This window comes from Condylura cristata, unplaced genomic scaffold, assembly GCF_000260355.1.
Source record: "Condylura cristata isolate star-nosed mole 26May11 unplaced genomic scaffold, ConCri1.0 scaffold00019, whole genome shotgun sequence".
NCBI lineage: Eukaryota > Metazoa > Chordata > Mammalia > Eulipotyphla > Talpidae > Condylura > Condylura cristata.
The window spans coordinates 11,693,020-11,707,904 of NW_004567120.1; the positions used below are offsets into that span (position 1 = coordinate 11,693,020).

The 14,885-nt window shown below is 41.6% G+C and overlaps 1 protein-coding gene across 1 annotated transcript in view; it reads right to left on the reverse strand.

Moving 5' to 3' along the window:
- Positions 1–14,541, reverse strand: part of NOX1 (NADPH oxidase 1) — an 18,840-nt gene extending 4,299 nt beyond the window's left edge. Inside the window, 10 exon segments of the mRNA XM_012727057.1 lie at positions 243–344; positions 543–690; positions 2,643–2,924; positions 10,984–11,117; positions 11,204–11,435; positions 11,471–11,622; positions 11,943–11,978; positions 11,981–12,017; positions 12,251–12,338; positions 14,447–14,541. Of these exon segments, the coding sequence (XP_012582511.1) occupies positions 243–344; positions 543–690; positions 2,643–2,924; positions 10,984–11,117; positions 11,204–11,435; positions 11,471–11,622; positions 11,943–11,978; positions 11,981–12,017; positions 12,251–12,338; positions 14,447–14,541 (1,306 nt within the window).
- Between the last annotated feature and the right edge of the window lie 344 nt (positions 14,542–14,885).

Here is a 14,885-nt window from a genome sequence, read left to right on the forward strand (position 1 = left end):
CCTCAGAGTAGTCCCTTCATGGCTGCAGGCCTGTCTCAGACAGACGCAGCCCTTTTACCCCTGACCTCCCTGCACTGGTGCACCCACTAACACATGCACACAACACGTGTTCTGTGGGCTCAGGTGTCCACAATATAAGTGCTCGTAGCCCGTGCCCACGCCCCTCAGCCCGGGGCATCCATGCTGGAGGCAGGGAGGGGCAGGGAAGGATGATAAAAAGCCTGATTTTTAACTTCATCTACCATACAGTGTTGTAGAAAATTCATTGACCCACGTAAGTCTCCCAAAGGAGGGTTTCTGCCTCAGACCTAGCAGGTTGCCAGTGGCCCTGTCAAAGTTTAATGCTCACCTGGACTCAGAGAAATAAGAAGTTGGAGGCGGGGGGAAGCTAGGTGGCTGCCTTTTCATTCAACCACTTTTAAACTTGGGTGTGGGGATGAAGGCTGATAGGAAATTATAAGAAGTAATTAGCTCCAAACATCATGAAATATCTTTTGTTTGTATTCATCATGCATCCACCGTGGGAATTAGCATGTTTGAACCCACAATGTTGTCCCACCCAATGGGGAAGAGATGGTAGTTAAGATGACCCACTTTGCCTAATCCCTCCATCTCTTGGTGCAGGGAAGCCAACAGGCTATTGAACCAGGCAAAGGCAATTATCTCCTATCAGATCCAGTAGAAATAGTTCTGAAATCAGCAAGAGAACACATCAAACTAAAAAGTTTTGTGTGGTGAAAGAAACAACCAAAAACAAGAGACAAAAGAGCAGCTACTGACTGGGAGATGTTTGCCTCTCACATGCCCAGTAAGGGGTAATTGCAACCAAGGAGGAAATATCTAAGATCTACAAAGAACTCATATAAATCAATAACAAAAACAACCCAATCAAAAAATGGGCAAAAGTCCCACATGGACACTGCTCCAAAGAAACACCCAAATGACGCACATGAAAATATGTTCACATCTCTAACTATACGGGGAAAACACATTAAAATCACAGTGAGACGGGCCCTCCCTGGTGGCACAGTGGGTTAAAGCACAGCACAAAGAAGCTAAAGCCACTTCCTCAGGAGTTCGATCCCCACCTGCCCTGGAGGAGATCCACATGGTGAGGCAGACATCTCCTGACCCGCCCGCTGCTACCCTCAGCAGTGTATTTCATAGATCTACCTGTTCTGCTCCCCTCTCTGTCTCTGGTTAATCCTCTCACCCTCTGCATCTCTGGCCTGTACCCCAGTTCTGTATGAATAAATAAATAAATCTTTAAAAAAAAATCACAGTGAGACATTACCTCATCCCTGTGACCCTGGAAACAAGTGTTGGGAAGGGTGTGGAGAGAAGGGAACTATCATTCCCTGTTGGTGGGAATGTAAGTTGGTGCAGACTCTAAGGAAAATAGTGTGGAAATTCCTTCAAAAACTAAAAAAGGAAATATTATTAAACCAGCAGTACTACTTCTCGGCATTTATCCCAAGAACATGAAAGCACTAATAGGAAAAGATTTATGCACCCCTATGTCCATAACACCATTATTCATAATAGCCAAGCAATGGAGCCACCCTGAATGCCCATCCGTGGATGACTAGATAAAGAAATGTTAACATATATGTTCAGTGGAATACGACTCAGCTATTATAATAAAAGATGAAAGTGTGCAACAATATGCATGGAATCTGAAGTGATCGTGCCAATGGAAATGTCAGAAAGTGAGACACTGGATGGTCTCACTCAGTTGTAGAATATAAATAAGCAATGAAAACAAAGTGGCAAAGTGAATTCTTCCTCTCTGTGAGAATTTGTTACCAGAGGATGGGGGGCGAAGCAGAGAGGGGGAGGGAGGGGTGTGGTAGTATAGTGGCACTGGAGCTTTGGTGGTGGGCACTAAGCCTGAGCACAGGCAGAGGTGTGAAACTAGACAGCTTTGCAAATGAATGGTAAATCAATAAAAACTGATTTTAAAATGGAGTGAGAGAGCATAGCCTTATTAATAATCATGCCCTTTACAATGTCACTGTGGTGACGTGATTGTGTACATACACTCTATATTGGTTGTTCGAGTCTTCGGGTGACCTGAAAAAATCACCTCCACAGAGCAGAAGGCCTTCTGTATAATGGATGTTGTGACAAATTCTCTCATAGAAAGAGACCTCCAATGTCATCATCTTTGGTTCATGATGTCAAACTTCAAATTGAAAATGAAGACCCTGTTCTGATGGTGAGTCTGTAGAAATGGATGCCTTGGAGCAGAGGAGGAGAGAAATGATCCCCCATTCTCTTAACTCCAGGGATGGGTTACTCGCCTATCAGTTGTAAGTACAGCAATGGGCCTGTGAGGTCCAGACCAGATGCAAAGTGCCTGGTGTGCCTTTGTTTTAGGAGGTAGTAAGTTGTGAGCCCAAATTCGTAGCAGATGGACTTCAAGATGGAAGCAAAGAGGGTAACCCCACTCCCTTCTCACTTAAAAGCCATTTCAGACTGGGGAACATCTCCATGTGTCAAAGAGCCCAAAGGTGCTGTCTCACCTCCACCACCAACCTCAAACATCCTCCCTGAGACGTAGCTGTTCCCACAGCTGATTTTCGCTTGTGTGTTTTAATCATTTTCTATTGTACCGCAGGGAAAGTTCAACAAGGAATTGCTTTTCTCTCCTGCCTCTGCCTCTGGTCTCTGTTGCTCTCAAGGCCTCCCCTGGGAAATGGTGAAGGCCATTGTTCAAAAACCCTTAGGAGCGTTTCTGTCCCATCTCCCACAGCTGGAATATGAATGGAAAAGGAATCTTCTGGTGCAGAAGTCAGAGTAAGGAGATGCTGCTCCAGGGAAGAGACCGATGGGCAAGTTACAAAATTATATTGTTCCCCTTCCACGCTGAAGCCATGCTTGTTCATCTGCCATTCCGAGACTTTGGACGGGAGCACAGCAACCTATGAATGAACCATAGAGACCAAAGGAGGCAGACTGAAATGGCGATGGGTGCAGACCAGAGCGAGTAAGCAAAGCGTGTGCAGACACCGTAAGCTGCGAGCACAAGGCCTTTCTAAAGAGGGCAGCAGTGACTCAGTCCAGATAAACGGTGAAACTGCAAGCTGCGACTCAGCAGAATCAGGCTTGCTGAATCCTGAAGAGAAGCCAGAAATGCCATTTTAAAATGTGAAAGCCTCCATCCCGATTTTTAAATCTTAGCAATAAATTTGACCTTCAAAGCAATCAGTGTGTGGGCGAAACAAAAATATCTGTGGGCTCGATCTGAACCTGCTACCTGCTTGCAGCCTGGTGCTTAAGCTTTCTGCCAAACCCATAATTCTGTTCAGCACTTAGAGAAATTGAAGTATGCTGCCCCCAAGCCCCAAGTTCTTTTTTACTCCCTGCAGAGTGACAGCAAGGCAACTTATTTCTATCATCAGGAAGAATGGAACACTTACTACAACAAAAGGAAGTGCATATTCTTTACTTTGGTAATGACAGCCTCCTGCGGGGAGCCATAAACCAGGAGGATTCCTTCAAACATGCAAAAAATGACTGTTACAAGGATCCGCTCCCAAGACCACACAGAAGTAAACAGTGACTACACGTTACTCTCTCACTTAGAATTGATCAGTGTAGTAGTTCATTCCTTCATTCAATAAATACCAAGTTCTCGGATATGTATCATTAAGTCACTGATTCCGCATCTAGAGGATGGAGATGGAAAGGAACAAGCTACCATGGTTTGGTTTGCTAATCTGTTACCTGAAAATCAGGTTATTTCCTGAAATTTTACAGGTTTCACCAAGAAGCAAAAGGCAAGCACAGATTTAAAACACAAGGTAATTATACATAAACATTCATTTTAAAGGCTCTAACATGGTCTTCCAGGACATCTTATCTAACCTGAAAAACCAACAGAGAAGACAGATATAGAAGCAGCTGATTTAAAAACAAAACTATCCAAAAAGGCAGAGTACATCACATGGCAGAAGCTCTTGGTAATAGCATTTGAAATTCGGTGCTTGTCCGTCACCTCTTTTTGCAGGTGCACAAAATACTTTCTATCTTGCCTACATTTTAAAAATAACCGATAACTCTATTCTTTATAAAAGTTTATAATAAAATGATAGAACAGGGCCCTCCCTGGCGGCACAGCGGGTTAAAGCACAGCACAAAGAAGCTAAAGCCACTTCTGCATGAGTTCGATTCCCGCCTGCCCCGGAGGTGACCACATGGCGCGGCAGACCTCTCCTGACCCGCCCACTGCTCCCCTCAGCAGTGTACTTCATCAATCTGCCTGTTCTGCTCCCCGCTCTGTCTCTGGTGAATTCTCTCACCCTCCGCATCTCTGGCCTGTAACCCAGTTCTGTACAAATAAATAAATAAATCTTTAAAAAAAATGATAGAACATTCAAAAGTTAGAGCAAAGGCCAAAAGGATCATTGAAATCTCCCTATACTGATACAATATTTTCTTACCCATTAATCTTGTCATAATGGCTATAGCTGTAGTTTACAACCTGATTTTCCCCCTACTTTTTATTGTATTATTTTTTTTTTTTATTGAGCCAACACTGGATATGCTTCTAGAAGCACAGCTTTACACCTCTTTGATGTGTGTTGTCACACCAATGCACCACAAATCCATTGGGGCCCCTCCTCCCTTCACTCTCTAAGCTACCACTTCTCTCCACACTCCCATAGCACCCCCGTCCCCTCATAGTTTCAATTCTAATGTCAGATTTCAAGGGCTCACTTTGGGTTAGTTTTGACTGTTCCTTTATTTTGTTTCTCTACATTCCTCATAGTAGTGAAAACATCTGGTATTTGCTTTGCTCCTTATTTCACTGAGCATAATCACTTCCAATTACATCCATGTTGTCACAAGGGTAAAATTTCATGTTTTGTAGTAGCTGAGTACTATTCCATTGTGTTTATAAACACTCATGTGTCCTTAGGCGTTAAGTGGCTTCCACTACTTGGCGATTGTAAGTAGTGAGGCTGTGAATGCAAGCATGCATCTATCCCTTACAATTAGTATTTTTGCATTTTGGGGTCCATACCTTGGTGTGAAATTGTTAGACCATGTGGTAGATATGCTTTTAATGTTTGAGAGGCCTCCATAATGTATTCAACAAAGAATGGACCAGCTTATGTTCCACCAAAGGTGTACAATGGTTACTTTTTCTGCCTACCCACAACACTTGATGCTTTTGGTGTATTTTTAAAAAAAGATTTATTTGTTGGCCCTCCCTGGTGGTGCAGCGGGTTAAAGCACGGCACTAAGAAGCTGAGGCCACTTCCGCTTGAGTTCCATCCCCAGCCCGAAGGTGATCCACAGGGCGTGGCAGACCTCTCCTGACCCGCCCGCTGCTCCCCTCAGCAGTGTACTTCGTCGATCTGCCTGTTCTGCTCCCCGCTCTGTCTCTGGTGAATTCTCTCACCCTCCGCATCTCTGGCCTGTACCCCAGTTCTGTACAAATAAATGGATAAATCTTTAAAAAAAAAAAAGATTTATTTATTTATGCACACAGAACTGGGGTATAGGCCAGAGGTGCAGAAGCAGTGAAAGGATTCACCAGAGACAGATTGGGGAGCAGAACAGGCAAACTGACCAAGTACACTGCTGAGGGGAGCAGCGGGTGGGTCAGAAAATGTCTGCCACGCCACATGGGTCGCCTCCGGGCTGGGGATCAAACTCACCTGAAGCAACTGCAGCTAGCTTGCAGTGCTGCACCCTAACCTGTTGTGTCACCAGAAAGGGCCTCTGGTGTTTTTGGATGTGGGTCATTCTTACCAGAGTGACATTCTATCTCACTGGACTATTTTCTTTTAAGATTTATTATTTATTTATGCATACAAAACTGGGGTAGAGGCCAGAGGAGCAGGGGCGGTGAGAGGATTCACCAGAGACAGAGTGGGGAGCAGAACAGGCTGATGGATGAAGTGCTCTGCAGGCAGGTCAGGAGAGGTCTGGAGAGCCATGTGGGTCACCTCCGGGGCAGGGACCAAACTCATTGAAGTGGCTTTAGTTTCTTAGTGCTGTGCCTTCCCCCGTTGCCGCCACCAGGGAGGGCCCACACTGGACTTTTGACTTGCATTTCCCTGACAAGTTGTGACAAGCATTTTCCCGTGCATCTGTTGGCTACTTGTATGTCTTTTTGGAGAAGTGTCTATTTAGCACTTCTGCCCATTTTGAACTGGGTCGTTTCTTTACTTTTGGATGAGGTGTATAAAATCTTTGAGATTTTAGAGATTACCTCCTTGTCAGATGTATGTATGATGTGCAAATATTTTCTCCCATCTTGTAGGGCGAGTCTTTGTTTTTGTGATAATTTCTTTTACTGTGCAGAGCCCTTTTTGTTTGAAAAAGAATAGCACCCACCCTCATCCACAACAATGTGGAAAAACTTTTGGCCTCAGAAGTGATCAGTGAAATGAATATTAAAACAATATGGCATGGCCCTCCCTGGTGGCGCAGCGGGTTAAAGCACAGCACTGAGAAGCTAAAGCCACTTCCGCATGAGTTCAATTCCCGACTGCCCCGGAGGAGACCACATGGCGTGGCAGACCTCTCCTGACCCGCCCGCTGCTCCCCTCAGCAGTGTACTTCATCAATCTGCCTGTTCTGCTCCCCACTCTGTCTCTGGTGAAGTCTCTCGCCGTCCCTGCACCTCTGGCCTGTACCCCAGTCTGTATGCATAAATAAATAAATCTTTAAAAAAAAAAAACAATATGGCATTTGGCCTCTCAGTTGGGAAAGCAACCTTAAACAATAAATCCCACCATTAATTGGGATGCCGGGAAATGGATACATTGATGTGTGCAGCTGGTTGCATCTTCATCTGGACTGCAAATTGGTAGCATCTTCCCAGAGCAATATGGCAACTCATCTCAACAGTTTTCAAAGCATTCTTTGTTTTGATCCAGGAATTCTTCCTTCTAGAAGAGTATATGAGTATACAAATGGCCTCATTATGTACTATGAAAACATGGTTTATCATACAACTTATTCCAAGCAAATATTTTAGAAGAATATTTGCAAATAGAAGAAAGAATCCATGCTAGATTAAGGAAAAAATGTACCTTTTAGGATGTAGAGCTCTGAAATTTTTATTTTCTTCCAAATATTTTCCCATATTTTCTAAATTTCCTGCAATATGCATCATTTTTATAATTTTTAAATGGGGAAAATGTGGAGTGAGTATTTTCCGTCATGTCATGGAAGAAAAATATCAACACATTTAAACAAATAATGAAACTGGCACACACAGCCCCCCCCCCCCGGGGTATTATGAGACCAATCAAAGTAACTCCTGGCCCCCAAAGAGGACAAATGAACCTTATCTCTAGTAATAGATGTGGGGAAAGAGAGAATATGATATGTGATGTGAGGCAGATAATTGACCACTTTAGATAGTAAGGGGATTGATCAGACACTATAGCCTCATTCCTACTGATCAAATTATATCAAAGGCCTATGTTTGTAGTTTACAAACTCCTTTGACTTTGCAAATGAAATGTGCTTTTTTTTTAATGATTTATTTATGTTTACAGAACTGGGGTACAGGTCACAGATGCAGGGGTGGTGTGTTACTCACAGAGACAAGAGTGAGGAGCAGAACAGGCAGATGTACAGAAATACACTGCTGAGGGGAGCAGCGGGCAGGTCAGGAGAGGTCTGCCGCGCCATGTGGGTCAGCTCCCTGGTGGGGCTCGAACACGTGCTACAGTGGCTTTGAAGAGCTTCATAATGCAGTGCTTTAACACGTTGTGCCACCAGGGAGAGCCCCTAAAATGTGCTTTTAACATGTGCCAGGTATGTCATTATAAAATTATTTTCAAACAGGTAATACATGTGCACGGCACAAAATTCAAACGTACAAAAGGGTTTACAACAACAAAAAAATAGATCTCCCTTCCATCCTTGTCCCCTAGCTACCCAGAGATGAACAGTGCCAATGTTTTGTGAATTCTTTTAGAGAGATGTATATTGAAGTAATAGTATTGCATTAACCACAAAAGGTAGTTATCTACACACACTGCTCTGATTTTTATAAAATTAACATTTTAAAGGTTGGTCCACATTAGTTCCCTGAACTGCCTCTCTATTTATTTATTTAAAAATATTTATTTATTTATGCATACAAGAACTGGGGTACAGGACAGAGGTGTGGGGATGGGTGATGAGAGGATTCACCAGAGACAGAGTGAGGAGCAGAACAGGCAGATTGATTGAAATACACTGCTGAGGGCAGCAGCGGGCGGGTCAGGAGAGGTCTGCTGGGCCATGTGGGTCAGCTCCCTGGCTGGGTATTGAACTCATGCAGCAGTGGCTGTGGACAGCTTCATAGAGCTGCACTTTAACCCACTGCTCCAACAGTGAAGGCCTGTCTCTCTTTTTAATAACTGCACAGACTTTTCATTGCAGGAAAGTACCATAATTTAACCAGTCACCTAATAATAGACACTTCTTTCCAATCTTTTGTTCTATCAAAAAAACGGATAATCAAATCCACATAACTTGCTTGTAGAATATTAATAGTTTTGTATGTAAGTTCTGGAATTTTTTGTTGTAGTAATCTTCTGAAAAATCAATGAAATTTTACATGTTTGCTTAAAAGTTTTCCTTTTTTAAAAGTTTTTTGGCTGAAGGCACATTGGTTTACAACATTTTACAAGTCTAAAATACTATCAATTAAACCTTACAAGCAGTGGTATAGGTTTACACACACAGTAGCAATGCATGAGAGTTCAAACATAGTGAGCAAATTCAACTTTGCAAATCTGTTCGGTTAAAAAAATCTTAGTGTATTTATAGTTTGTGTTTTCCCATTATGAATAGCATTAGACATCATTGTATATATTTAAAATTAACATGTATCGGGCCCTCCCTGTTGGCGCAGCGGGTTAAAGCACAGCACTAGGAAGCTTAAGTCACTTCTGCATGAGTTGGATGCTCGCCTGCCCCGGAGGAGACCACATGGCGCGGCAGACCTCTCCTGACCCGCCCGCTGCTCGCCTCAGCAGTGTACTTCGTCGATCTGCCTGTTCTGCTCCCCACTCTGTCTCTGGTGAATCCTCTCGCCGCCCCTGAGCCTCTGGCCTGTACCCCAGTTCTGTACGAATAAATAAATCTTTAAAAAAAAATTAACATGTATCTCCATTTCTGTGATCGTTCTGTTCATATCTTCTACATAATTTTTTAGGAGGTTGTTAGACTTTTGCTTGCTGATTTGCAGGATTTATTTATATAATAGGAAATTATTAGCTGTATTTATTTATGATGAATTGTGTTGTCCTTGCAAAGTATATAATAGTTCTCTGGATATATGAATGATAAATTTGAATATGTATATTCAAATTTCAGTATATATAGTGACAACACATATATTTAAATTTATTATCTTTCCTTTTCTGTGTTTGATGTTGTTTATCTTATTTAGAGAGGTCTTTTCCCCCTCCAGTAAAAAAATATTCCCATGTGCTCTCAGGGTACATTTATGAGCTCTTTCTTTATGTTTATACCATTTTAGTAAAAAGTATGGCATAAAGATACATCATGTTTTCCTAACTAGCTATCCCATTATCCTAAAGTGTTATGAATAATCTAAACTTTATTCCACTGATTTAAAATTCTAATATTAGAAGATTCAAAGAATATATGTTTTCCCCTTTCTAGACTGGACTGGGTTATTATTCTTAATTCTGCATGTGATTTAAAAACTTTAATCTTGCTCAGAACACTGAGGCACTACACATTAACCTTTCTCTTCCATTGTATTCCTCAATCTAGCATAATTTATGAGCCAATAAAGGCAAACCATAATATCCATAATAATCACCCCAAGACACACCTTGAGAATTCTGAAACACAGTTTCTTAATACATCAAAGAAAGCCAACTTCAAGAATACTGTTTAGTAAAAAAAATTTTAAAAGGTGAAATCACAGAAACAGATGAGGAAGGTGGTTAATCAGGGGCTGGTGTGGTGGAGAAAATGGGCAGATTCGGATCAGAGGGGCATAGTGCTCAGTTATAACATGAGTGAATGTGGGGACCTAATTTACAGCATGGTGACTACAGTTAGTAATACCATATAAGACACTTGAAATTTGCTCAGAGTAAATCATACGTGGTCTCATTGCAAAAAAAGAAAAAGGAAGTTAGCCATATCAATAGCTGTGCTAATGAACATGATTGAGATCATTCCACAAATGCTATGCATATCAATTATCATGCTGTACACTTTACATACATATCATTTCATTTGTCAATTATACTTCAGAATGATTTTTTCTCCTTCAAAAATTGATTGGGGTTTCACAGAACAATCTTTCTTTTGTGTTTGTTTCAGTTTTCTTTAATTTGATTTGTTATTTGCTATCTTTAGTGTCTTCTTTTTTATTTTATATATATGTGTGGGTGTATGTGTAAATATGTGTATGTGTGTGTGTGTGTGTATATTTACATCATTCTTCATTTTGTACATTTTCATCTCAGTTGTAATCTCCGTGGATTTCCCACCGGCAATTCACCCATGTGCCATCAACATAGTCCCATGTAGAGCACAAACACAAAAGGTGTGGGCTTGAATTCCAGCTCCACTAGTTACCTATCTTGAGTGCCTGACCATTTACTTAATCTTACTGAATTCTATTCTTTTCATCTCAAAATGGAAACAAAAGAAATATCCACCTCACAGGTCATTGCCATGTCCAAGCAAGCTAATCGGTGTTTGGCAGCAAGCCTGGTACACGGCTGACCATCATTAGTACCTTTAAAGAGGGTCTCACAGCATACAGGAAATACTAGCCCTTCCCCTTCAAGAGCCCCTGAAGTAACAATCCTATTGTCCGACCCAGTGATGCTTGGGGGGTACTTGAAGGTGGAAGCCTTGTGTATAAATCCTCCAGGGATGGATGAGTTAACAATAGTGATAATAGTACCAATAATCAGAATAAAATAAAAATCACAACAGCTCTTAGTTGTCTGTCCTTGTCCACAGGGTTCTTACTTTAGCAGGGACCCCTTCAAATTGGGGATGCTTGCAGTGGGAGTCATGATCACTCCACTTCTCAAAAGACTCTGCACACCTGTGAGGATGACTGCCTCTTATGCTCTCTTCTGTTTGATTCCAGACTATTCCACAGAAACAAAGAAAGGAGAATTGGGGGCCAAAGAATTATGCAAGGTCAAGGGCTGGGGCAAGAGAATGAAGTACAGAAGACTTTACTCCATGCCCTGGATTCCTAAGCCAATGAAGTAGATGTTTAAAAGGCGGTGTGTGTAAGAGAAGACTTCACAAGAACCGCTCCGGATAAACTCTGCAGCTGAAGATGCTGTGAGAATCAGAGCTACAGTGGTGAGAGTCCCAGTGAGACAGCGGTGTTCATGAACACACCCACTCCATTGCCTGTGAGGGAGAAATGTCAACCTGACACAGATCACCAAGGACACCCTGTTGTTCTTGCTCATGATCAGATCCCATGGAGTCAACTCACTGTGTTTAGGAGTGGGATGGCATTTAACCAAGCATCTCCTTGAAGCTCATCATGAGATAAGCTGGAGGGAATGAAAGCCAGGGATCCATCTGTGGCCTGCTGGCTTCTGCTATGTGGTTAAAAGTTAAACAAGTGTGCAGTGATGTGGCTATCTAAATGGAAGGACTGAAAAGACCGAGAGTTGTTTCAGGAACATCAGGGCTGGTATGCATACTAGAATAAGAGATCATGTAGTGTGGACTTGCAGGCCAAGTCCACAGAAAATGCCCAATATACACTTGACTGCAGACAAATCCAAGATCACTCTGTTCCCATAGGAAGAGAATAAGCTTCACGAAATAGGCCTAGAACAGTGCCTGGTGAATAGTGCCAGGTAGTCAATCAATATTTTTTGAATGTCCATTTGCATGTATGAATGAATCTAGACTCTGAATGCTTTGGGGTCTGTAGTTTCACACTTTGCCTCAGTTACCTGTGTGTAGATGTATCATATCTGCCTCCTGTTGGGGAAGGTGAGGCTGTGATCCAGTGGCTTTCTTGGTGTGCACTTGCAAACAACAAATGTAAAGGCACCAAGGTTCAGGAAACTTTTTGAAATGGACTGTCTGACACATCTTACTCAGACCTTGCCAATACCTACCCACCTTTGCCCATCTTTTGGCTACCAAAGGAGATCTCTGGCGTCCATTCCCAGGGGCTTGGTGTTCAATGGTCATATTAGGGAGCCAAGAGTGCCTTGTCGCTAATATGAATGTTGACCTAGGAATGGTTAGGACTCACTGAGCAGGCGCCCCTCAGGAAGGACAGCAGATTTCACCACACTGGAACCAGGATCCACACACTGTTCAAGTTTAGACAACAAGCAGAGCTTCAAGGTGCAGGCCAAGCCCAAATGGAGCAGAGCAGAGACCATCAGTCACTTCATCTCTCATCTTGCAGGTGAACATGGGACAAATCCACTTATCTAAGATCCTGAAGAGAACAGGGCTGCCCCTTCCTTCTCTCTTCCTTTCTGGTATAGTTAGTGCAATGGGACAAGTTCCTTGTTTGCAAACAACAGATTATTTGCTGAACTTAATGTTGAATGGAGAAATTTCCATGACAATGGTTGGGAAATGCTTGACTATACATTTATCATTTTGAAGTAGATTAGCATTTAATAATTTCATGCTAACAAAGACATCCTATGGGTGTAATATTTTGCAAAAGTATTTTTGCTTAATATACTCACTTATGATTTTGTCATTTGTAAAACAATCTTTAAGATTGTAAATATATTATTTGTATTTATGAAAAGCTTATATTTTCAAGGTATAATTATCAATGGGGACTTTTTTCATGTCTGTATTTTATGTTTCATTTATAAGCATGTACTAGTTGTATAATAAAAACAATAAAAAATTTAATCACATATTTCTGATGTATTTAATAACTGAATAAAGTCTAGGCAAAACTAGTGAACTTCTCAGAGGAAAAATTTTAAAGTTTGGTAGAGATTTGTAAGGAGAGAACTTCTGAGAATAGAATTTCATTTTTCTTTGGGTGGCGTGGTAACATACATCAAGAGCAAACTGATTCAGCCATAGAAGCCGCTAGAAAAGACACGAGCAAGCAATGCTTCGAAGAACTTTCTAGCCCAGAAACTAGCTTGATGAGGTGTAGTCTGGACAGAATATGCTCAACACCATGGTAGTTCAATCCAACTTCTCTCCAACTCTGGCCAACTGCTCTCTGAGTGGAGTCATCATACCTGGGACCACAAGTTCTGGAGTCACAATTTCAATTTCACAATTTCAGCAGCAGCGATGGCATGGTAGGTTTTAGACTGTGTGGACAAGAATGCATGTAAAAATATTCGACTTAATCGTCATACAATGTTTAATATCCTTCTGTAAGCTTCTTTGTAAATTCCTTGTCCAATTTGTGATATTGTGAATGTATTATTTTCCCTTTAAAATTTATGACCTCCTTTTATGCATTTTCAGTTCCATTTGGTAAACACCAAATGCAACTAAATTTAGAAATTATAATGGAATGTAGGAAATTTTAATGGAAAGGTCATTTAATTTGCAGATGGTCTTAAAATTGACATCATATCTGATATAAAAGGCAGCATAATTTAAAAGTATTCAGCAAATCTGATCCATGTATACTGCATTTATTCTAGCTTTGTTACAAACTGGAATATAAAGTAAAAATAATGGATCAGCTGGCACAAAAATTACATTTACATTTTATATATTTTTATATAACTAGTGATAGTATTTATTAAACCACTTTGATTCTGTCAATATTATTATTTTAAGAGGTTTTTTCCTAAGGATTTATTTATTTATACATACAAGTACTGGGGTACAGGCCAGAGGTGTGGGGGGGTGCGAGGATTCACCAGAGACAGAGCAGGGGGTAGAAAGGCCGACTGACTGAAATACACTGCTGAGGGGAGCAGCAGTTGAGACAGGAGAGGTCTGCTGCACCATGTGGGTCAGCTCCCTGTCCAGAGACGGGACTCATGCTGCAGTAGCTGGTGATAGCTTGATGGGGCTGAGACTTTAGCTCTCACACCACCAGGGAGGCACCTATGTCAATTATTGTTAACAAAATAGTGTTGATGAAATATGGTTAATCCTCATGTGCTTTTCTGTAAATAAAATTCTCTCATCTAATAGTCAACATTTGTAGGCCAGTTAGCTCCACCTTCCTGGCCAGCTTTCTACAGGTGTGTCTGTCAATGCATTGCTGAAAGGCTGACATGGATCACACTTAACAACTTTTTGGCTTTTTTTCTAATAATCTCTTTGCACAAAGATCCTTTCTCTATACAACCCAAACACTGGGCATCATGGCAGCCTTCAGCGAGGCTGCGCTTCGGCAACAGCATGCAATGAGTGGCAGCCCGGCGAACAAGAGTTGCCCTACTGGTTTCCATTTCTGGCTCTTCCACATGACCTGTGTTTTCTCCCTCTGCTGAGTCACATTCCAACTGTTTTTGGTAGAGACAGCTTGTTCCATTTCTGAGTAAATTCGCCCTGTGCATCGCAAAGATCCTGCCGGTTCACCTTGCTCTCCATGGTTTGCTTATTGGAGTCACAGGGGGTTCATAAAACAAAAACTGACAAATGAATTGAAAACGTAGGAATGTGATGTCATGGTCCCATATTCTAGAAGGAGCTATCTGTATGGGATGAATACTTTTTAAAGCAAATCTTTTTTTTTTTTTTCCCATTGCAGCATATTGAAATATCCCAATTTATGTTCACTTTTCTACCTCAGTAGGAACCGGTGTTCTAATTGAATTGCTGCTGTCATTAATGCCTCACTGGCTATGAATTTAAATGCCTTCTTCTCCTACTAGGTTGCTCTCCTTCATGGTGAATCAAATAGCTCTGTAGATTTTCCTAGAGGGAGTACAAAT